The 23,444-nt window shown below is 32.6% G+C and overlaps 3 protein-coding genes across 5 annotated transcripts; 2 read left to right on the forward strand and 1 right to left on the reverse strand.

Moving 5' to 3' along the window:
* The first annotated feature begins 363 nt into the window (after window positions 1-363).
* Window positions 364-1,396, forward strand: LOC105803776 (bZIP transcription factor 11). Its single transcript, XM_012636170.2, has one exon. The coding sequence runs from the start codon at window positions 851-853 to the stop codon at window positions 1,355-1,357; it is 507 nt and encodes a 168-aa protein (XP_012491624.1). The 5' UTR covers window positions 364-850; the 3' UTR covers window positions 1,358-1,396.
* A 2,293-nt stretch (window positions 1,397-3,689) lies between these two features.
* Window positions 3,690-9,119, forward strand: LOC105803773 (uncharacterized). Of its 3 annotated transcripts, none has more exons than XM_052623978.1 (8): window positions 3,690-4,128; window positions 4,463-4,544; window positions 4,673-5,449; window positions 5,616-5,876; window positions 6,465-6,521; window positions 6,619-7,194; window positions 8,293-8,370; window positions 8,837-9,119. In XM_052623978.1, the coding sequence occupies exons 1-6, from the start codon at window positions 3,723-3,725 to the stop codon at window positions 6,677-6,679; spliced, it is 1,644 nt and encodes a 547-aa protein (XP_052479938.1). In that variant the 5' UTR covers window positions 3,690-3,722; the 3' UTR covers window positions 6,680-7,194; window positions 8,293-8,370; window positions 8,837-9,119. The 3 variants fall into 3 exon arrangements, with proteins under 3 accessions (XP_052479938.1, XP_052479936.1, XP_052479939.1); XM_052623979.1 differs by having other exon boundaries at window positions 3,821-3,965; window positions 4,046-4,128; window positions 6,465-7,194; XM_052623976.1 differs by having other exon boundaries at window positions 6,465-7,194.
* A 293-nt stretch (window positions 9,120-9,412) lies between these two features.
* On the reverse strand, window positions 9,413-11,117 carry LOC105803775 (AAA-ATPase At1g43910). The gene is made up of 2 exons (XM_012636168.2): window positions 10,024-11,117; window positions 9,413-9,937 (listed from the first exon to the last, which is right to left on the reverse strand). The coding sequence occupies exons 1-2, from the start codon at window positions 11,020-11,022 to the stop codon at window positions 9,542-9,544; spliced, it is 1,395 nt and encodes a 464-aa protein (XP_012491622.1). The 5' UTR covers window positions 11,023-11,117; the 3' UTR covers window positions 9,413-9,541.
* Between the last annotated feature and the right edge of the window lie 12,327 nt (window positions 11,118-23,444).

Below are 23,444 nucleotides of genomic sequence, written 5' to 3' on the forward strand. Positions count from 1 at the left end.
ATCTCAACCTCACGGGACGGGGCCCTCAATATTTGAAGTACCAAAGAGCAGAACATGTAGACATATGTAAGTAGGGTAACATGTAATTGCATCGTACATGAACACCATGCAAATCTTGCATGAAGATTTGCTGAAAGCTGCCAGACTAGCAAGAAGACGACTGTCTTATAACCTACAGAAGCAGAGAAAACTGACATGACATTGTCGTAGATAACTATTACTGCAAGCTTACCATTATCAGTTTTAGGCGTGCTACTTCTTAAATGGCCCCCACTTTCGACATTCTAGACGCCATTCCCTAATTCTCCCCAATATTTTTTAATGCAAGACAGCAATGTGATTTGGCCATTAGTTTATCAGTTTCCAATGGGCATTTCTTTGTTTATAAAGCCCACCGTAGAATCCCTAGATCAACCTCTTTCCTTTATCATCTCCTTTTCCCTCTAATTTTCTTCAAAGCCTTCTTAATTTCTCAGGTTCATCTTTACATATATATTCTCAAAGATCCCTCCCAGAGTCTCTTCATTTCTCTCGTGTCAACAAGCTAGCAAAATTAGCTTTAATATCCTTTTTTGATGCTTATTATTAACACCTTGTTCTTGATCTTCGAGACTCATGTCTCCTGTAGTCAGTGAAATCCTCCTTTCTGGTTTGATGATAAACTCCACTCTTAGGCGCAGGACCCATCTTGTTCAATCTTTTTCCGTTGTTTTCCTTTACTGGTTCTACGTGTTTTCATGAACTATCTCTTTCTATAATCCATCCCCCATACATATACATATTTTTAAAACCAATTTTCATATATAATCCCGTATTTGTTTTTTTTTTTTTTGTTATAATTGTTATTGTTATGGCTACTTCAAGAACTGGATCATCTTCATCTTCAACCACGCCGAGGAGCTCAAGCTCGGTGGAGGAGTTTCAGCAGGTTTTAAATGAAAGGAAGCGTAAAAGAATGGCGTCCAACAGGGAAGCCGCTCGCCGGTCTCGGATGCGTAAACAAAAGCAGTTGGATGATCTGATGGGCCAAGTTTCTCAGCTCGCACATGAAAACAACCAGATCCTTGTCAACATCAACATAACCACACAAATCTACTTGAACATCGAGGCCGAGAACGCGGTCCTTAGAGCTCAGATGGCTGAGCTCAGTACCAGGCTTCAATCTCTCAATGAAATCAATGATTTCATAAACTCAAACAATGGGGTTTTCGGATATGATCATCCCAACAACTATGAAGCCGCCCATGATCACCATCATCATCAGGTCAATGATGATACCCTCATGAATAATCCATGGGGTTGTTTCTACGGCAACCAGCCCCTCAATATTGCTTCTGCTGATATGATTATGTACTGATTTAATCCTTGCTTTCTGGTAGTTTACTTGCTCTTTTAATGTCGTTTCCATTAAACATGTTATGGTATGAACCGGTCAAAATTTTGGCTAAAAATTGCTGAAAAAAAGTTGCCATTGCTCTCTCTGGTTTTTTAATCAACTTATTGATATAATTAATTATTAAATATAAAATTAAAATAATTAAAACATGACATAAACTAAATAGAATATAGTAAAATTAAAGAAGTTGTCCTAATGTCGCTCTCTATCTCTTTAACTCATTTCTGATGCTCAGGTTTGGTTTCATACAAAAAAGCTAAGATAATCCGTTCTTGTAGGTTTCAATTATAATTTTTTTATTTAATACATTAATTATAAAAAAATACATTGATTAATTTTATAGACACTTCTTTTGGTTTAATGATGTCTTGTGATTACGATTTCTTAACCCATCTCAAACTTGGTTATATAGTCAAACTCACAAAACACTAATTAGGTGCACAATATTTAATTAAGTTTTAAAAGACAAATATCTCCGACTCCTACTAAGGCATTTTGGGTATATTAATTTAGAAAATAATTTTATAGGGATATTTTGGTATTTTAAATTAAATTAAATAATTAAAAAAATATTTGCAAAGGAGTGTGTAAACCAAACAAAGTTAGGTACCAATTCAAGACAAAATCTATGTCATTTTTCCACCACAACAAACCAACCTAATGATCCGACTTAATTATAAATGTAATTAATTACTGTAACTTGATGGTTACCTTTTGGCTCAAATATACTACTAGTCCTTGTACTTTTATAAAATTTAAGATTTAGTCCTTGTGCTTTTCAATTTAAAAATCTTTGTTCAATCATTATCTCATTGGTAATTTTTCACTGAAATTTGTCAACTTAACATATTTATTTTTCACATCCCTAATCAACATGCCAAACAAACAAGTTTTGACGAAAAATATTTACGATTTTAATGGTTGAATTAAAAATAAAAAACTTAATTCTTAAATATTAAATCTCGAATTTTATCAAAATATAACATTTTTAACATTACCTTTTCTATGACTGCGTTGAAAACCATGCAAAGCTTTATGCTCATTCTTTGGATCTTAATACGTATTAATGAAATGTAAAGCAAATATATTCATGTTTTTAATAGACTGATTACGATTAGCAAATTAATTAATGAATATGATAATAGTGATCATATGTGGCTGCAATGACTTTTTCTTAAACAAAATTTTTGTATTCATTTCATTTCTTTATGAAGTAAAGTTGAAACTGGAGGAGCAAATTAAGAATTTGGGAAATGTAATTTTAAATTTAAATCATAACTTTTGGAACGCTGTTATACTAATTTTTTTAATAAAATTTGGTAGAATAATTAAATTTAATATCTATAAACTATATATAAAAGGCGTTCCTTACATGACATGTGTTTTCTTGGCATTTTTTTAAGATTTAGTTTTGATCCCTATATTAAAATTTAATCTTTATATTTTAATTTGACATAATAAAATTGACTCCCATCTTTTACAATGGCATTAATTACTAAAATATTTATATAAATTGTTTTTCTAACACAATGGTTAAATTTCAGTTTTGGCCCATATTAATCTTTGTACTTTAATTTTTATATAATTTGATACCTCCACTTTTATATTTTAAGGCCTTTCTTACATGACGATGACATACCTCGATCTATTTTTAGTTTATAAGATAATGATTAAATTTCAATTCTTATTGATAATGATCAAACTTCGATTTTGGTTTCTATACTACCTCAAACTTGAGATTTAATTTATATATTTTAATTAATGACATGATTTGATGTCTTAACTTTTACAATGTCATTAGTTAGTCAAAATACTTTATTGTAATAAAAATATTTATGTGAATTTAAAATTATCAAAATCATTAAAATTATTTGTTAAATTTAGGTGCATTACAATGTCATATGTTTTGTCACTTGACTATTAAGTGAGTGGTTTTTTTTTAATTTTAAAATGTCGACTTACAAATTTAACAAAATAATTTTAACGTTAATAACTAGACTTGAATTTTAAATTTAAAAATAAAAAATTAAATTCTTAAAAATAAAATGTGTGGTTTAAATTCTAAATATATAAAATGATAAAATCTTCAAGCATATTTTAAAATTGTAATCTTTAAATTTTTACTTTATAATTTAGCCAAAAATGTGCCAATGGATCGGCTTTTCTAGCAAAGTAAATGGGCGTTGATCCGAATACCCATTGGGCCGCTTTTGAACCATAAGGGTATTTCAGGAAATAAACAGAAAAAGAAAAACTATATGGTTTTAAATTTAAGAGCGTAACGAACACTGACTTAACTTGAGGAACCCGGAAGGAAGGGGAAAAAATGGCAAACCTTGAAAACCCTAAAAACTGGCGGTTCACATGGGAAGCGCAATCTCATTCTCCAAATCTCCGTTTGTTCCTCTTCGATTCTCAAGCAAAGCCTTCGGTTCAATGCATAAACCTCGAAGTTCAACTCAATCTTTCTCACTCTCATCTTCTCGTCTCGTGGCTAAAAGAGGGGGAGAAGGAAGAGGTGTCGCTTAGGGTTCCGGTTCCAAGAGTTCTGATAGATTCTGAAGCTCCGGTGAGTTTTAGAGCTTTGGATGATCACATTGAGGTTAAGCTTGTTTTGCTTCTTCCTGTTGATCATCCCATCGTTTCCAGCTTTGATTTGATGTTGGATTCGTCTGAAAATGGCTATAATGCCCCCTCATTGGATGCTGCAAAGCCGCTGGTGATGGATACTGGTTAGTTCAAATTTAAGTTTCATTTACTTGTTATTTTTCAGTATTTAATGTTTTACTCCCGAAGTGAAAATGCAAATGCTAGTATTCTTTTTTTTTTGGGGGGGGGGGTGGGGGGTGGGGTGGAGAAGAAGGCGTTTTTAATAGAAAAATGCAAAAATTGATGCGGATTTTACTTCTATGATTTATATGCAAAAGCTATATTTGGGCATGACCTTTTTTTTTTTTTATCATTTCTCATGGCAACTGAATGGAGGCTTAAATTAGCTTATTCTACGCTTGGCTCATTCGTCTTCTTCTTCTTCTTCTTCTTCTTTTGTGTGCGTGTGAGTGTTAGATTTGAAGAGTCTGTCATCAATGGAAGGAGTGCACTTCTATTGCAGAAAATGCTCCACTAGGCTGACTAAAAGTCCTCTTAGGTAGGTCATATGTTTTCATTTCGGTGTGCTCATTAATGTCAGTTTCAAATATATGTGCTGTTTGATATCCCTTTGCTTGTTGTCTTTTCATTCCTATTTATTTTGGGAATTTTGATTTATTTATGTAGAAATTTTGTGGAAATGCCATCAATTGACTGGCGAGAGGTTGCTGATAATTGGTTTGGAGGTTGCTGTTGTTCATTCGGGGGTATAAGTGAGAAGCTGGTGACTAGATTTGCAAATTCCTATAGATGTGCCAAGGGTGTGTGTCTTTTAAACTTTACGACCATTCTTCTTTTCAAGGATGACCTCGCGGCATTTAAACTTTATAATGGAACTCATGAATACCAGCCTCGACCAGATTTTTCTAGTGACTCTGGTTTGAGTGAAGATATGTTAAGTTCTCAAGAGGGAACAAATGACTTATGCGAGAAGTTGAGCTCTATTCATCTCAAGGATAATAGTGTTAGTACAAGTGCGCTAGTTACTAAGGAGAAAGCCAGTGGTAATGAATTTTTTTCTGCATTACCTCTACCAGATTTCTCTGAAACTGAGACATCTGTGCGAGGATGTTGTGTTCATACAGCAGATCATATACAAAATCATTTTGACGAAGGTAGCCAACACAGTGTTCCTGAAACTTGTCCAGTGGACCAAAACACTTCACAGCTTTTGGCTAATCAGAAACTGTTTCTTAATGGTTTTCTTGGAAATGTTTTTATGGCTAAATCTTACAATCTCTCGATGGATATTGATTGGATGGAATTTGTATGCCCTAACTGTTTATCGCTTCTTGGAGCTTATCCATTTCATAATGGTGCTGCACCCATTGATGGTGGAGTTCGACTCTTTAAATGCTACGTTTCCACTTCTTCATCTGCTGGTGGATCAGGGGACTTATTCAGGTGAGCAGAAACCCATTTGGCAATTGAGCACAATTACAATAAATTATTTTGTTTGGATTTTTTCTTACATATGGATCATTTTAGTGATTAGATAGCTTTAGAAGTGTTACTTTATTCTGATTGATGTAGATCGTACTGCATCCTTAAGTTTTCTCATTGTGAACAGGAAATATAGCTTGGAAAGAATGTTCACTAATCAGCTAGTGGAGAATGCAAAAGATGAATTATCATTTCGAACTTTGGTTAGAGATTTTAAAACCAAGTCTCCATTGTTGCAAATTGTTCTGCTAAATCCAAACTCTTGGTGCTGTTCTGGTTATTGTTTGGACACAACTAGTGCAGCTGAATCTATTCTGAAGTTAGATTTACTCCCTATTATCAAGGTGATCTTTTCTGATTGTCGTGAAACTTCTGCATCTCAGCCGAGGTTAGTCTCAATTGATCTCAATTGTCTCCTTGTTCCACTGTTAGCTAAAACAATAAGCTCGTTGATTTTCTGACTTGCTTAATAGATTAGTTGTTTCATGTTTGGAAACTTTTGATGCTCTTGGTCTTATGTCCTGCAGTCATTGACAAAAAATTGGTTCTCATTCTTCACTTAACAAGTCCAGTGGCACATACATATGTAAACTAGGAAATTGAAACAAGAAAGAAACGCAAAGCCAAAGCACATTGATACTCTTGAATGATAGTTATAAATGAATAATATGCCTGACTTGGCATTTATAATACTCACATGCTTGAAGGATAGAACAGAAATTGCTGTTAGAATTGGATTGTCAGCTTTTGCAAGATTCAGTAAAAAAAAAAATATTTGGACACCTGGAAGAATTCATTGGTTTCATTGCTGTAATCTCTCTTATTCAATATCTAATTCATTTCCATGGTTGAGATAGCTAAGTTGTCAATTTCCTCGAGTATTAATTTTTGCATTCATGTTATTTCCCATTCATATTTAACTTGTCAATATCAATTTTTGTTTTAATGCACTATAATTGTTTTCCCAATTCTGCAGGGTACATGAAGATTGGATAACCAGGAATGTAGCAGATGTAGTTTGCATGTTTGCACGGCAAGTAGATGAATTGATTCAATCTCTATCATCGGCAAAAGATATACTTCCCCCTTCATATAACTTTCTCCAGGGTTTACCTCTTTCATCATTGCAGCGGTAGAGATGATTGGTTGTGTAATAGCTTTGATCGGCAAGATCCTAAACTTGACACCTGATTTAAAAGAAATTCAACCATGAAGCTGTGATGATATACAGTCAAGTTATTGTAAATGCCACAACAAAAATTAACCTTATCAGGGGACTTTTAGCTAACTAGCTAAAAATTGCGGTTGGTTTGAATTTGACCACTATTCGTATGCAAATGATTGAGTCTTCTTCATGCTGTTTATCACTTTCAAGAACTGACAAGTAATTAAGGGTCTGTTTGATTGGTGTAAAATGTTTTCCGGAAAATATTTTCCGAAATTTCCAGTGTTTGTTTTGTGTAAAATGAATTCTAATAGGAAAACATTTTACAAACACGGGTAAAATCCAAAGCTTTTTTTTGGAAATTGTCTTACCCATTTCTCTACCGTAAGACATTTTCCTTTCTCCTTTTCTCTTCTAAGCAAATTTTCTTCCACATCTTCATCTCCGTTCATCACCTCCCCTCACCATCTCTGTCCGTCATCTCCGTCGACCGTCGGCCTTACTTCTATTTTGAAGAAACCGTCATCTCTGTCATTAACAGGTATTTTTTCTGTTAATTTTCACTGATTTGATTTCTAGATTGGGTCTGGTTCTTGCTTTTTTCTTGCTAGATGGTAGATCGGGTCTGGTTCTATTTTTTCTTGATTTTTAGATCAGTTCATCTGTTTCTAAAAGAGAACTTGAAGACATGAGATGGGAAATACTGCTTGAAATTGGTATGGGAAATACTGCTTGAAAATTGCCCAAACAAACATTTAAGTGGCAAATATGGAGCCTAGGTGAGGAATCATGTCTGTAGGGATTTCTTATTGGTTGCTCCTTACAGTTAGTCCGAAAGCAAGAGAGAAATATCAATTCCATTGACATGGTTACTGCTCTATTTCTTGCCAACTGGAATAGCAACCCTTTTAGAAAGAAAGAAAAAACTGATGAAATGTTAATGCATATTGGATATTCATGAATATTGATTAACTACTGCAGATATAATGGTGCATAATGGTATTTGTTTCTGTAAATTACTGATTTGCTTCAATTTGTTTCGGTGTTAAATTGTGTACTTGTTATTCTTCTGAAGGTGTTTTGATTCTTTCTCTATTTATGAAGTTTACTTGTACAAGAGATGTCTGAAAATGCGTAGAACTAGAAGAAAAAAAAAACAAAAAGCAGAAACAACGTTGTTACTTCCTGTCATAATGAATCTTTTATCAGTTGAACTGGTTTACTTCCAGTCACTGAATCCCACCTTTTCTAACCGGTCCCAATTGATTTTTTTTCATCACTCACCAAAACAACCAAAGAGTAACGAGGAAAAAGAAACCCAACCCCCAAGAATTTAGTCAATTACCAGCAATAAGAAAAATTACTAGAGCGCTACATCTAGGATGAGCTATGCAGATCCAGGGGCTAACAATTAAATACTCATTCATGTTTAAATCAAACACCTCACAATAATAATGTTCACGATTCATAGTCTCTTCATGTCAAAAAATTTAATCGAAACAAAAGTAAAATTCAAAGTAAAGCTTCCGTTATCTCATCTTTTAGTTTTTTGATGAAACCTTTTCCTTGGTTTAATATTATGTCAATTGGGTGAAAGGTTTATCATTTGGATAATCTTCTGTGTATATTGTGCTTTCAGCCTGCACTTTTGTCTATTTTACCGACTGTTATTGGATTCTTGGCTGCTCACTGTGTATGGAATGGAGATGTCAAACCGGTTTGTTCTCGACCCTTGTTTGATTCTCTCTAGCATTATTTGCTTGGCATGGAATTTTTAATTCAATTTCTTTTGCGATTGCCTTTTTACATAAAATTCTATATAGGAGATGGATCCTTGTTAAAATTTGTTTGTTACATTGTCCCGTTTTCCAAGGACTAGCAACAAGTAGGATTTTGCATTTGAGAATTGGGTTTAATGTTTATGAAATGAACCATGTCCAAGTCTTGGTAAAAAGTAAGAAAATGGACTCAATTCCCATGGAGGTACAGGAGGACCTTATGCTTGACACAAACAAAAACCTGGAGAATGTTGGATTAATTGTGTTCCTAAATAATGATTATAGTTTGGTTATGGTATATGATAAATTTCACTATTCAGCTTTGAATATAATCAATGAAATGATTATGGTCTGTATTTGTATTTAGATTACAATATGGTTAATAGGAGCTAACATGATGTGCAGCTATTGGAGTTTGACGAGTTGAAGACTGTGGTTACGTCTGAAGATGGTAGTGATGACAAATCCAGCAAGAAGGTTGAATGAGTTAGAAGCAGAAACCCTTACACTGAAACCATTTTATTTTAGCTTTGAGAAGGATATAGTGTTCACTTTTAGTACTACTAATTATGTATTTGGATAATATTATTAATTTCTAGTACTCATTGTGGTTTCAAAGCAATTTATAATTATTCAATACTTGTTTTTTTAACACAATTACAAATAATTTATTTGATATTAGTTTTTTCAATTTAACGATTAATATTGTAGCTTAATAATTGAGTATTATTATAAATAAATCATTGCAATATATGTAAAAATAATTTAAAATATAAAAATTTATTAATATATATTAATATATGTAAAAATAATTTTCTGGAAAATATTTTCGAAATCATCAAACAGCAGAAAATATTTTACACAGATTTAATCAAACACTAGAAAATATTTTTCAGTAAATCATTTTACAGAAAAGTAAAACATTTTCTAGAAATTATTTTACGGAGAACATTTTACTGGCAATTAAACAGACCCTAAGTATAAACAAACAAAAGCTTTTATTAATTCGTAACTTAGCTAAACTAAGTCAAATATATGCATCTTGTTTCAGACTCGACAAACTCTGAATTTTGTCTTTCAATTTGCTTTTCTTCTGATTCTTGCTCTTCGTTAATCGTTATTACTCTTTTCCTTCTCTTCAACTGCTGCTTCCTCTATATCCTTCTTCGTGTTAAGAAATTCGATGAGACTTTCGAGTGCAACTTTTGGTTCATTACTGATCATTAGTTGTTGTGCCACTTCAGCTGGAGTAACCTCCACACTTTTAATCATATCATCAATGCGGTCAAACAGTTTGTCATCTTTGATCCCAAGATATGAAGCTGCAAGTTTTCTGAATCCTGCTGGACTACAATATCCCATGTAAATATGCACGTCCATTCGCCCTGGCCGTAGCAGCGCCGGATCTAACTTTTCTTTATGATTTGTGGTGAAGATTATGATTCTTTCGTTCCCACAGCTCGACCACAATCCATCAATGAAGTTGAGTAAACCTGACAGTGTTACCTGCAAAATTATGTTAGATTAGAGACCTTGAAAAACTTGTTTCAACTTCAACCAAACCAAGATAAGTAGAGAAACAAATGAATTACCCCAGGATCGGTACCATAGGGATGTTTGAGTTCATCATTTTCTTCTTCTTCACAATTTTCCTTGACCTTGGTTCGATCATTTGTGACTTTCGTGCTACAATCTATGTCTTCAATGAGCAGAATGGAGCGGTTTGTGGTGGATGTGAGTACACGTCTGAGATCAGAATCGTTTCTTACGCTTTGAAACTGAAGATCATATACATTATATCTCATGTAATTTGCAATTGCAGCAACCAGTGATGATTTTCCTGTCCCTGGTGGACCATACAAAAGGTACCCTCGTTTCCACGCCCTGCCAACATTCTCGAAAAACTCCTTGCGTTCCACGAATGAGTCAAGATCCTTCATTATGAACTCCTTAAGGTCGGGCTCCATTGCCAGGGTATCAAATGTTGCTGGGTGCTTGAAAACTGCGGGCTCCCACTTAGAACAGTCTTGATCGTATGTGTAAATATTGAGGCTCTCACTCTTGCTCAGAATCGCTTGTGCAGTTTTGTTGATATAAGGGAAATATCTTTGCTCAACTCTTTCTCTATCACTTTTCTTGCAGGTCAAGCTAAAGAATCTCTTATTAGGGACATAGTACTTTTTTGTTTCAATTGAAGATAAAGTCCATTTCAAGCGTATGCCTTGGAAATCATCCGTGATCGTGCAATCTACAGGGATGCTTCGTTTTGGTGGTTCCGTGGGGTCACTTGACTCATCGAAACCTACAAGAATACTGTCGCTGGAGGGTCCAATTATGGTTGGCAAGTAGAGCTCAGCAGCTCGAAACATTTGGTTATCGCTTGCGTGCCATCGGTCTTCAATTACGAAGGTGAACTCTGGTGAAAAGTAAGCAGCTGTCAAGTCATAAATTTTGGAGGTGATGTAGTTTCTCATCCTTTCTGGGACCATTTCATTTAAGATGGTACGGATCAGCATAGCCATGGCTGAAATAGAGGCATAAGCGGAGAGAAGAGTGGAGAAAGAAGGTAACTCATTCCATACCGTAGCCATTTTCTATTCCCCTGTCTGGAAACAGAGGAAAGCAGGGAAAGCAAAAAAAAAAAAAATTGAACAGAAGGCTGAGGAACACTCGGTACATAGGATAGGAGGCAGGCGTTGGCTTATATACATCTCAAGAGACGACGTGTTGAGGAGTCATGACTCTTTCCGTATAGGAGGAAAGCTCCTGGAAATAGACATCATCTGTGTAAAGTTTGACTGAAACAGGCTCGTGGCCCCTCTACCTTATGTAAATGCATTTTAATGGTCACTTTATTTCCAAGTGTTTTTCCGAAGTAGAAAACAAAATGGGTAAAAGTACCATGGAGCCCCTGTATTAGGAATTATATTACATTTTTCTCTATTTAATAAAAAATAGTTAAATTAATCTTTGTACGTTAGATTAAAGAGTATATTGGTCTTTTTTATTAAAAATTTTATCTATTTATATTGTTAAAAACTGACATGATTGATTAAATAATTAGATAGTTACACATGGCGTGTTACATATACTTTATGCAGATGTACAAGAATTGATTCTTAACAGTAGAATTGAATGAAATATTTAACCGAAGGATTAATTTGTTATTTGTTCTAACTTACATGCACTAATTTACTAATTTTTTAAATAAAGGGGACAAAATGTAACCCGACTCTTAGTCAGAGGCCAAACCAGGGGGCCAGCGCCCCTTAAAATGGAAAGTTGCTATTTAGGCATTTTAGAAATTTTTAAAAATTTAAATTAGTAAAGGTAAAATTGTACTTTGCCCTCTCTAAAAATATAAAAATTTGTTTTAATTTTTTAAAAATTATAAAGATATAGACTATTAAAATTAAAATTTCATTTCGACCATTCTAAAATTTTTTTCTAGTTTCTCCCTTGCTCTTCGTACAAAAACCTTCATGGTACTTTTACCAAATAAATAGCTTTTCAAATTGATTTTTCAAGCCAAATAATAAAAAAAAAAACTGAAAGATCTAAATTTTAATTTTCAAATTATAAATTTATCTCTCATTTTAATATTAATTGTAAATTCTAAATGGTCTAATTAAATTTTATAAACAATTTATATTAATTACTTGAAAAATATTTAAAATTTATATAATATATATCATAAAATTAACAATAAATTATTTTATTATATTTGTATTATAATTTAAGTTTATATATTTCATATCATAATGCTAATTACTTAATAAATTATTTTAATAATTTTATTATTTAAAATTTATATTTTATATATCATAATATGAATATATTTAAATATATATAATTTTATAATATTAAAATCATACCTTTTACAATATCATTGATTACTCTAAACATTTTATTTTATTAAAAATATTAATATAATTTTTAAGAATTGTAAACCTTGTTAAAATTATTTATTAAATTTAAGTTCATCGTAATGTATTTTTATTATATGGAAGCTAAGTGAGTATCAATGTTACACCAATAAATTTAATAGAAGAATTTAATTTGGTTAACAATTGAATTTAAATTTTAAATTAAAAATAGAGAAATTAAATTCTTAAAAATAAAATTTAAAGTATATTTTAATTTTCGAATGTGTAGTCTATAATTTAACTAATCAAATAATTAACATAATTAAATTTATCGTCCGATTGCAAATTAGTGGATGACTGAAGTCAAACATCTTCCGCTTTTCCAATAAAATGTCTAAATATTGTAGCCGAAAGGCAAGGGTGCTGCTTCTCCTCGTTTTACAGCAGTAGGGTCCAATTCTACTATTATGGGTAAATTCTAGATTAGTCTCTCTCTATCCTCTTATTTTCATTTGTGATCCCTTTTTTAATTTTTTTTTTCTTCACATGTTCGTGTAATGTCGCGTTAATTTATTATTTTTACATAAAATAACCAAAATTATTCTAGTTAATGGATTTAAGGTTAACATTAAAGTCAATATTAAAACTTCAAAATTGAAAAATGTAAGAACTAAAAATGATTAAATTAAAAAAATGGACTAAATTAACAACTTGCACATAATCTGAAACTAATAATATGATTTAAATTAATAACTTTAATTACTTCGAGATTGAAATTTTAAATTTAAAAAAGTATAAAAATTAAAATATATAAATTAAATTTATAACTTATGCATAGTACAATAGCTAATAACAAAATTTGACCGTGTAATAGAATGGTGGACGCCCACTCTTTCAGCTTGCAGCGCAAGCAGCTTTGGTCAGACGCTATATCGACGCGGTCCATATATGGTATCCAACGTTAGAGATGTCTGTACTTTTATTTTTTTATTATTATTGAATAATTTTATTATAATTTCTAATTTTTTTTACACAAGGATTAGAATTACTCATAGATCGTCCCTAACCCATAAATAAGAGAATAATATATTTCTGCGCACTCGAACTCATATCCTCCTACATTGGCAACATACCAATTGAGTTACGAATCAATCGATCTGTACTTTTAAATTTTAAACTTTAATTTTGAGATATCAAATTTTTTAAATAACTTTTATTTATGATTTGTTGTCCGATGAACAAGTCGGTCCAATGATGTCAAAATGTTGCTCCTATATTTTTTGAATTTTAAAATTTCAATCATCATCAAACGATATTTGTTAAATTCATTAAATTATGTTATTTACGATATCTAATGGGGTAACCATATCATATCAAATGTGTAATGTCATATCAACATGTTATTTTCGCATATTACTCACTAAAAATCCAGTTAATGGATTAGCAATTGTTGTTTATGTTAGATTGAAATTTCAAAATTCACAAAGTATAGGGTCTCAAGATGATCTAATTGGAGAATATGGGCTAAATTTATAACTGTACCCATAATACGAGACTAGTAATCGAATATAACCAAATGCATTTAACTGGTATTGTTTTGGTCAACACTAAAATTTCAAAATTCAAAAGGTACTTGGACTAAAATTGACCAATTCAAAAAATACAGGGATTAAAATTGATCAAATTAAAGTATAATAACTAAATCTATAATTTTTGCAAAGTACAGGGACTAATAGTAGATTTATTTCTGGAAGAAATTGCTATTATTATTATTATTTAAATAAAACAATGTATAGAATAATATGGGGGAAGGGAGGGAGCAAATTGCACCTTCTTGTGAAACACGAAATATGGAGGAAGCCGACATGAAATATCTTTGAAGTTTAATTGGACGGAATCATTTATTTATTTATTTTTGGTTATATGAAGTTAAAAATCACAACTATTTTTTTTAAAAAAATTAATATTAAAATTCAACTTATAAGATAATTTCATGATTTCAAAATTCTAGGAATCACTTTTGTTATTATTGAGTATTTTTTCGTCGTGTCTCATTGAAGAAGATAATTGAATATTTATACACATGGTTATTGTTCATGAAATTGACATTCTTAGTAAACTCTATGCATGTTGGACACATGTACTGTTCCATTCTGCCTGTTAGACTTCGTAGCCTCCCACATACAAACTACTTGGGTATATGCGAACTAAAACCGCGAATTCACCTTGCGAGCCCTCATTGGTATATGCGAACTGGGGCTGCGAACTCCCCTTGCGATCCCCCACTATAAGACCTGCACGCATCCATCTGGTGGGGTTCATCTAGGTTGCGGGCAGACAACCCAGATTTTATTTGGGTTTCGGGTTGATAATCATAAATACATAACAGTTATATATAATTTTTAAGTTTTTTTTTGTATTTAATAATTTTTATACATAATTGATTGTGGATGTAAATTTTAATTTAAAAAAAAATACAAAGACTGATGTCTCAAACCAAAATTAAAATAAAAGGATTAAATTAAGAAAAAGTAAAATAGACAGTGTATTAAAATATAAAAATTGATCGTGGTAGTCAATTTTAATTTGTGAAGTCGTTGAAGATGTGATGTACATGGCAGACATGAAAAGGTTTAATTATGCCTCACTCCTTGCACTTTTCAATTTTACCCATCTACTTTTATTTTTACACATTTGATGTGTAAAATTACACTTCATTTAATAATATTGTTAATGAGTTTTCGTTAAATTTGAATAAGAAGTGTTTTATTAATCAAATATTTAGTTTAAAAATTAAAGTATAATCGATAATACATATTTAAATTTATAGAATAAATTATATTAAGGTCATCCTGAAAAGTATAATTTTAGGCACCAATAAAATAGTGTCACATCATTAAATTTTAAAGATAATAAAGTATTATTATACACTCATCTATATCTAATATCTTCTCCAACTTAATTTAACTTTAATTAAATTACTTAAAATAATTAATTTTTAAATTATAAACAAACATCTTTTTTCTTTTACAAATTTTAATCATTTTTCATAAGTTAATATTTTTTATTTTTGTGCAACCAATTTTTTTAAAAAATAGTAATTTTTGTGCAATTTTTCATGTCATTGACACATAAATTTGGTAATTATTTTGCCTTGAATCTCGAGGTTCAGGGTTTGGGTTCAGGATTTAAATTTTAGGGTTTGGGCTCAGGGTTTAGGGTTCAAGGTTCAAGAGTTTGTGATTCTAGGTTTTTTGGGTTTAGGGTTCGGGTTCCTAAATTCAGGGTTCAAGGTTTTAGGTTTGGAATTCAAGGTAAAAAAAAATACAAAATTATTTATCAATGATATGAAAAAAATTGTTGAGATGTTATTAAATAATTAGAAAGGGCCATGAATAATATGGTGGGAAGGGTCCATAAAATAAAATTTTTATAGATGAGTGTATAATAATAATTTCATGTCTTTAAAGTTTGATGATGTGGTAAATTTTATTGGTGCCTAAAACCTTAATTTTAGGATAAGTTATTCCTTAAATTTAATAGAATTCGGTTAATATGTTATTGATGAACTTCAAATTTTAAATCAGACAAGAACATAACTAAATTATTGAAAGGAATAATGAAACATTTAGTCTGATAAATTTTCTCAACTTGTTCTCTTAAATTTTTTGCTAACATTACTTCTGAAACGTGATAACTTTTCTAAATTGTCATAGAACTTGAATTTTTTATATCATCACTTGAAACTTTTTTAAAAATAATATAAAATTAAAAAAACTAAAGAAAATATATAAAACAATTTTAGAATGCAACATCATTATATCTTAATGGTATCCAAAATTATGGATTAAATTGGGATAAATTGCCAATGTCATAGAATAATGTGAATAAAAAGTTTAACGACTTGGATAAAAAATTGCTAAGTTCAAAGATTAATTTTATTTTTAAAATTAAAAAGTAAAAAAGACTAAATTTTAAAAATTCATAATTAGACCATTCCTAAAACTATGAAAGAGGTTTAGATGAGTAACAATTAGGGAAAGAATGATTTTGGGGAGACATTGTGATTAGTGGGCTTAGGTTTGGAAGGTTAACCCAACCTGACTTTTACTTTTCTTAATGCTAAAAGAAGCAACTAGCCCCAGATTGGGCCCACGTATATATTGGGTTATTGCAAAAATTGATATAGGAGGAGAAAATAGCTGTTAGATTCAGGGGGGAAAGTTTAAATGTTTGGACACCTGGAAGAATTTTGCGTTGATGTTATTTCCGCCTTCACATTTAAAATGTCAATATCAATGCACCAGGATCCTAAATTGATTTAGGAAAGAAATTCAACCATGAAGATTGTCATGAAGCACACTCTTTTGATGATATGGAGTCAAACTCTTTTGTAAATGCCACAACAAGTTTACCCTCTTTTAAGACAAATAACTAAATTAAGTCAAAAATATTTCAGTGTCTCAGTCCCAGAAAGCATTGAATTTTGTCTTCTTCTCTTCAACTGCAGCTTCCTTTATACCCTTCTTCTTGCTGTTAAGAAATTCGATGAGACCTTGGAGTGTAACTTTGGGTTCATCACTGATCATCAGTTGTTGTGCCACTTCAGCTGGAGTCGCTTCAATACTTTTAATCACATCATCAATGCATCCAAACAGTTTGTCATCTTTGATCCCAAGATATGAAGCTGCAAGTTTTCTGAATCCTGCTAGACTACAATATCCCATGTAAATATGCACATCCATTCGCCCCGGCCGTAGCAGCGCTGGATCCAACTTTACTTTATGATTTGTGGTAATTATTATGATTCTTTCATTCCCACAGCTCAACCACAATCCATCAATGAAGTTGAGTAAGCCTGATAGTCTTACCTACAAAGTTATGTTAAATTAGTGACTTCAGAAACTTGTTTCAACGTCAATCAAACCAAGATAAGGAGAGAAACAAATGAATTATCCCATTGTTGATAGGGAAGGAGCGTTTGTTCTCATCTTCATCTTCTTCTACTTCACATTTTTCTATGACATTGGTTCGATCATGTGATGCTGTTGTGATGCAATGTATGTCTTCGATGAGAAGAATTGAGCGGTTTGTGGTGGATGTGAGTATGCGGCTGAGATCATAATCGTTTCTAACGCCTTGAAACTGAAGATCATATACATTGGATCTCATATAATTCGCAATTGCAGCAACCAATGATGATTTTGTTGAGAGTTGGCCTGCAATGCAACATGAAACCAGCAGCATGCAACCATCGAAGTCAGCAACTTTGCTTGGTGCGCAAGACTGAAGCTGGACCGAATGAAGTAAACTGATTTTGTCACCTTGTTGTTATGTATTTTTTGTTTAGTTCATTTCTAACTAACTTATAAAGTTAGTAGGATTAAGTTAGTGATGTGATTTTGATGTAAAAGCTGGTATGCAAGCTTATCTTTGTTTTTGTTTTAAGCTTGTATTAGTTTAGCTTAAGTGGGAGCAATTATGTTATTAGGTAACTGTCAATGTGTCAAAGTTTGTAACTCCAATATATTTTTCAAATTTTGAATGAAAAATAATGAATGTTCAGTTACAATCTCTAAGTGTCTAAGTTTTGCTTGCTGTTTTCTTTTCTTTGCTTCGATTTCCATTGGTTTTCTGCTTTGTAAATTATTTTTACTGTTGCCAATGTTCCAACAAATGGTATCATGAGCCCGAGTCTTTGAGGGGCCTCTTTTGTTGGTTGTATTATGTCAAAAGCAAAGCTTAAAAGAGGAAAGATCGAAGCCTTAAACCTAGTCCAACAAAATGAGTTTCACTCTACCTCCACCACCTGTGTTTACTGGAGAGAACTACCATATCTGGGTAGTCAAAATGAAGACATACCTTCAGGCACATGACTTGTGGAATGTGATTGAAAATGATGCTGAACCACCTCCATTGAGAGCCAATCCCACCATTGCTCAGATGAGGCAGCATAGTGAAGAATGCTCCAAGAAGCACAAGGCTATGGCCTGTTTGCAGAATGAGGTATCTAATGTAATCTTCACCAGGATAATGGCCTGTGACTCACCTAAGCAGGCATGGGAGAAGCTGAAGGAGGAGTTCATGGGGACTGACAAAACAAGGCAGCAGCAAGTGATCAATCTCAGGATAGAATTTGAAAATTTGAAGATGAAAGAGTCTGAGACCATTAAACAGTACTCAGACAGGATAATGGCCATTGTCAACAGCATAAGGCTCCTTGGAGTGGACTTCAGTGAGAGCAGAGTTGTTGAAAAGGTCATCACAACTCTCCCTGAGAAATTTGAGTTAAAGATCTCTTCACTTGAAGACTCGAGGGATTTATCAGCCATCTCATTATCTTAGCTGATAAACTCCCTGTATGCACTTGAGCAAAAGAGAGCAAATAGGCAGGAAGAACATCCTGAAGCTACTTTCCAAGCAAAAGCCAATGAAGGCTTAAGTTCGAATTTGAAAGGCAATAAGCCTTGACACAATAGAAGAGATAAACCAAGAAGAGATGAAGGAAAAAAGGTGTTTCCACCATGCATTCATTGCAAGAAGACAACACATTCAGAGAGGTATTGCTGGTATAGGCTAGATATTCAATGCAGAAAATGTAAACAGTTTGTTCATGTGGAAAAAGTATGCAAAAGCAAGGGAAAGGAGGCTACTCTGCAACAAGCTCGACCTGCTGAGGACATTCAAGCTCAGGAGGAGCATGTGTTCACAGCATCCTGTTTTGTCAGCACAACAAAGGCCACAAATGATTGGCTAGTGGACAGTGGCTGCTCACATCACATGGCAGCAGATGAAAGGCTGTTTAAGGACCTTGACAGGACCTTCACCTCGAAGACCAGAATTGGAGATGGGAAGCTGATTGAGGCTAAATGCAAGGGCAATGTGTTGGTAAGCACTGGTTCAGGTAACAAGCTGATTACTGATGTGCTCTTTGTGCCTGATACAGACCAAAATCTGTTTAGTGTTGGCCAATTAGTGGAAAAAGGTGTAGCGACCTAAAAATTTTGGCACGGGTGCTAGTCGAAGTAATTATTGAAAACTTGAAAATCGAATCTCGATTTTATTTGAAAAAGGAGTCGCCACCGATCTTTTTTCTAGGTGTGATCGGACACCTAATAAATTCTCTTTTTTTAAAAGAAAATTTATTTTTTAATTTTTTTTAAAAAGAGTCAATTTTAGGTCCACGTTAAAATTCAGAGAAAATTAGGGTTCGGGAGTCGGTTACACGCGAGGAAGGTATTAGCACCCTTGCGACGCCCAAAATTGGTATCTCGTTAAACGCACGTTGTCTTAATTTTCAAAAATACGAGTTCAATTTAATATTTAATCGAGATCAGATTAAAACACGAGAATTTTTTTAAAACACAAGAATTTTGGAAACACAATTTTTTTTAAAAAACGAAAATTTATGAAACACGATATTTTTTTGAAAACACGAAAATTTTCAAAACACCGAAATTTTTGAAAACACGAGGATTTTTGAAACACGAGAATTTTCTGAAAACATGAAAAATTTTGAAAATTGGAATTTTTTGAAAACACGAAAAATTTTCTGATTTTTTTATTAAGCACGTATCGTATTTAACACTAATCGGTGATATTCACTCAACATAGCAATGAAATCAACGAATTAGTGTCAAATCGATTCGTTACTTTATTTTTGAGAACACGAGAAATTTTTTTGAAGACACGAAAATTTCGAAACCCGAGGATTTTTTTGAAAATACGAATTTTTTGAATATTTTTTATTTTTAAAAGGGCGTATCGAGTTTAACACAAACCGGTGATATTCACCCAACATAGCGATGAAATCAACGATTTTATGATAAATCGATCCGTTGCCTTATTTTTTAAAATTTTTTAAAATAAAATAAAATTAAAATTGAATTAAATTGAAAATATAAATACAAAAATATAAAAATGCATAAAATGCTAATAATATTAAAATAAAATAACATAAAAATACGAGCATTAAATTAAAAGTGAAATAAACGAAATTACCGAAAAATCTAAAACGCGAGCTTCACCGAACGGGTTACACAAATTGAATTTTTCTTTTCTTTTTCTTCTTCTTTTTTCTTTTTCTTTTTCTTCTCTCTTCTTTCGGCTCGCTTCTTTTGGGCTGTTAATGTTTGGTCGCCTAGCTTCTTCTTCTTTGAAATTTGGAGCGCAAGGGCCTTCTCATTGGAAATTTGGTGTTGAGTGAAATTCTTGGACAAGCTGCAGTATGTTGGGCTCAAATGTTGTTGGGTTGGCCTGCTAAGCTTTTTTTTGGTTTTTTTTTCTTTTTTTTTTGCTTAAATTTTTTTTGGGCTGGGGCTGCTGCTGGGTTTCTTGGGTCGTGAGTTGGGTTGCCGAATCGGGTCGGGTCGGTTTGACCCGGCTATTAATTTTTATTTTTTATTTTTTTCTTTTTCTTTCTTCTTCTTCTTCATTCTTTCTTTCTCTTTTTTCTTTTTTCTTCTCCGATCGGCCTCCTTCATGCCACCGCTGCACCACCGTCGCTCCTCCTCTCTCTTCCTCTTCCTCATCTTTCTTTTTGCTGCTGAAAATTTTTTTGAAATTTTTTTTGTCGGGGTTCCCATTTTTGGGGTTTTAAGCCCAATTTATAACTGTTTTTCTCTTCCTTTTTGCAGAGATTAGGTGGCTAGGGGAGAGGGGGCCATGCCTTAGGCCGGTGGCCGGAAATCACGGGGGTAGGTGTGCAAGTTGCTGTCAGAAGGACTAAACTGCAATTGCAGTAAAAGTTCTGGGGCCAAAACAAATTTTGAGAAAATTTAGGGGCCAAAATGTAATTTCAAAAAGTTGGTGGGTCAAAATGTAATTTCAAAAAGTTCATGGGTCAAAATGTATTTTTTGATTTTTGATTTTTTGAATTTTTTTTGAATTTTTTTTAAATATATATATAAACACGACAACACCCGGACAAAATTTAGTGCTTACAGCTGCCCCTCTTTGCTCATCGCTGTGAAACAGAGATAGAGCAATGACTTTAAAAGCACTGAATTTTGTTCGATTGTCCAATTTTATTCTCTATTTTTTGTTGAAAAACAAAAATTGAAAATCGCTCGGCATGTGACCCGAGGCTCAACTCACCTCTTGTATTACGAGTTGATTTTAAAAAACAGAAATTTAAAAGAAATACCTCGGCATGTGTCCGAGGCTCAATTCACCTCTCGCAATATGAGTTGATTTTTTTTTGAAAAAAAACAGAAATTAAAAAAAATACCTCAGCGTGACCCGAGGCTCGACTCACCTCTCGTATTATGAGTTGATTTTTGAAAAAAACAGAAATTAAAAATACCTCAGCTTGACCCGAGGCTCAACTCACCTCTCGTATTATGAGTTGATTTTTGAAAAAAAAAGAAATTAAAAATACCTCAGCTTGACCCGAGGCTCAACTCACCTCTCGATTATGAGTTGATTTTGAAAAAAAAGAAATTAAAAAATACCTCAGTGACCCGAGGCTCAACTCACCTCTCGTATTATGAGTTGATTTTGAAAACAATGAAATTAAAAATACCTTAGCGTGACCCGAGGCTCAACTCGCCTCAGATTATGAGTTGATTTTGAAAAAAGCGAAATTAAAAATACCTCGGCGTGACCCGAGGCTCAACTCACCTCTCAGATTATGAGTTGATTTTTGAAAAAAAACAGAAATTAAAAAAAATACCTCAGTGACCCGAGGCTCAACTAACCTCTCGTATTATGAGTTGATTTTGAAAAAAAAGAAATTAAAAATACCTCAACAGTGACCCGAGGCTCAACTCACCTCTCGATTATGAGTTGATTTTGAAAACAATGAAATTAAAAATACCTCGGCGTGACCCGAGGCTCAACTCACCTCTCGTATTATAAGTTGATTTTGAAAAAAGCGAAATTAAAATACCTCAAGATGACCCGAGGCTCAACTCACCTCTCGTATTATGAGTTGATTTTTGAAAAAAATAGAAATTAAAAATACCTCATCATGACCCGATGCTCAACTCACCTCTCGTATTATGAGTTGATTTTTGAAAAAAACAGAAATTAAAAATACCTCAGCGTGACCCGAGGCTCAACTCACCTCTCGTATTATGAGTTGATTTTTGAAAAAAAATAGAAATTAAAAAAAAATACCTCAGCATGATCCGAGGCTCAACTCACCTCTCGTATTATGAGTTGATTTTTAAAAAGAAAAAAAAACCAAAATTAAAAATACCTCAGCGTGACCCGAGGCTCAACTCAATCCAAGAATCCTCTTTTTTCTATAGCAGAACTAAACTGAAGTTTCTTCAGAATGCCCATTCAAACCAAAGCGGACGTATACGGAAGAGTCATAACATAAAAAACTGCTTTTTTTGTCCACAAAATAGTTTTTATGCGTCTGTAAATGTAAAACCGCTCAACTTAATTCAAGAACAAAATAAGCAAGAAATCGAAATATGGATTCATCTCATATATCAAAGTATTTCAAATAAAGACTTTCGCTTTTATTTGCAATATTTGGAGTTGATACGTGAGATACTGAGATAGATCATATCTTGTAAATTTTCTCTACTTTTCTTTTCTCAATCGGCCCTCCCTTTTATCCTTTCTTTTGTGCTCCTTAAGAACTAAAGAACTAAACAAGTGGATTTCTTTCTTATAACATAATGATAAATGAATGATACCTTTTCTCGTCTTTTTTGTCACTCATTTTGATCAAGATAATATTTTTCCTAATTTTTTTTCAATTATTCTTGGACTCTAGACTCTATATAGTTTAGATAACCCATGAAAATTTTCGACATATTTGATTGCGATCTTGATATAGACAGTATGCTCCTTCGTCTCAAAATCGAATAGAACAATCTTTATTATTTGAAGCGGTTCTTTCGGCGATTATCAAAGAGGGAAATTACTTGAATTTGATCAATTGAGATATCTGGAAACAATAACAATAACAATATAACAATAATATATATTTCATTCAATTCAAAGTGGATTCTTATTTTCTATATTCTGTATTCTTTTTAGATTCAATTAGATTCAAGGGCTAAGCACTGAATCAAAAAAAAAAAAAAAACAGAGAATAGATTCATGGGCCCCTACTTTATAATATAATGAAAGGCATGCTTGATAGAAAGATTAGATCACATAAAGTCAACGAATGAGGTGGGTTCATT

The sequence above is a fragment of the Gossypium raimondii genome, chromosome 11, assembly GCF_025698545.1.
Source record: "Gossypium raimondii isolate GPD5lz chromosome 11, ASM2569854v1, whole genome shotgun sequence".
In the NCBI taxonomy this organism is placed as follows: domain Eukaryota; kingdom Viridiplantae; phylum Streptophyta; class Magnoliopsida; order Malvales; family Malvaceae; genus Gossypium; species Gossypium raimondii.

Excerpts from the sequence above, each read along its gene's own strand:
- LOC105803776 (XM_012636170.2), top strand. The coding sequence starts at position 851 with ATGGCTACTTCAAGAACTGGATCATCTTCATCTTCAACCACGCCGAGG.
- LOC105803773 (XM_052623976.1), top strand. The coding sequence starts at position 3,723 with ATGGCAAACCTTGAAAACCCTAAAAACTGGCGGTTCACATGGGAAGCG. Across the intron at positions 5,450-5,615 it reads GGATCAGGGGACTTATTCAG|GAAATATAGCTTGGAAAGAA; the intron begins GTGAGCAGAAAC and ends CATTGTGAACAG. Across the intron at positions 5,877-6,464 it reads ACTTCTGCATCTCAGCCGAG|GGTACATGAAGATTGGATAA; the intron begins GTTAGTCTCAAT and ends CCAATTCTGCAG.
- LOC105803775 (XM_012636168.2), bottom strand. The coding sequence starts at position 11,022 with ATGGCTACGGTATGGAATGAGTTACCTTCTTTCTCCACTCTTCTCTCC. Across the intron at positions 9,938-10,023 it reads CCTATGGTACCGATCCTGGG|GTAACACTGTCAGGTTTACT; the intron begins GTAATTCATTTG and ends ATAATTTTGCAG.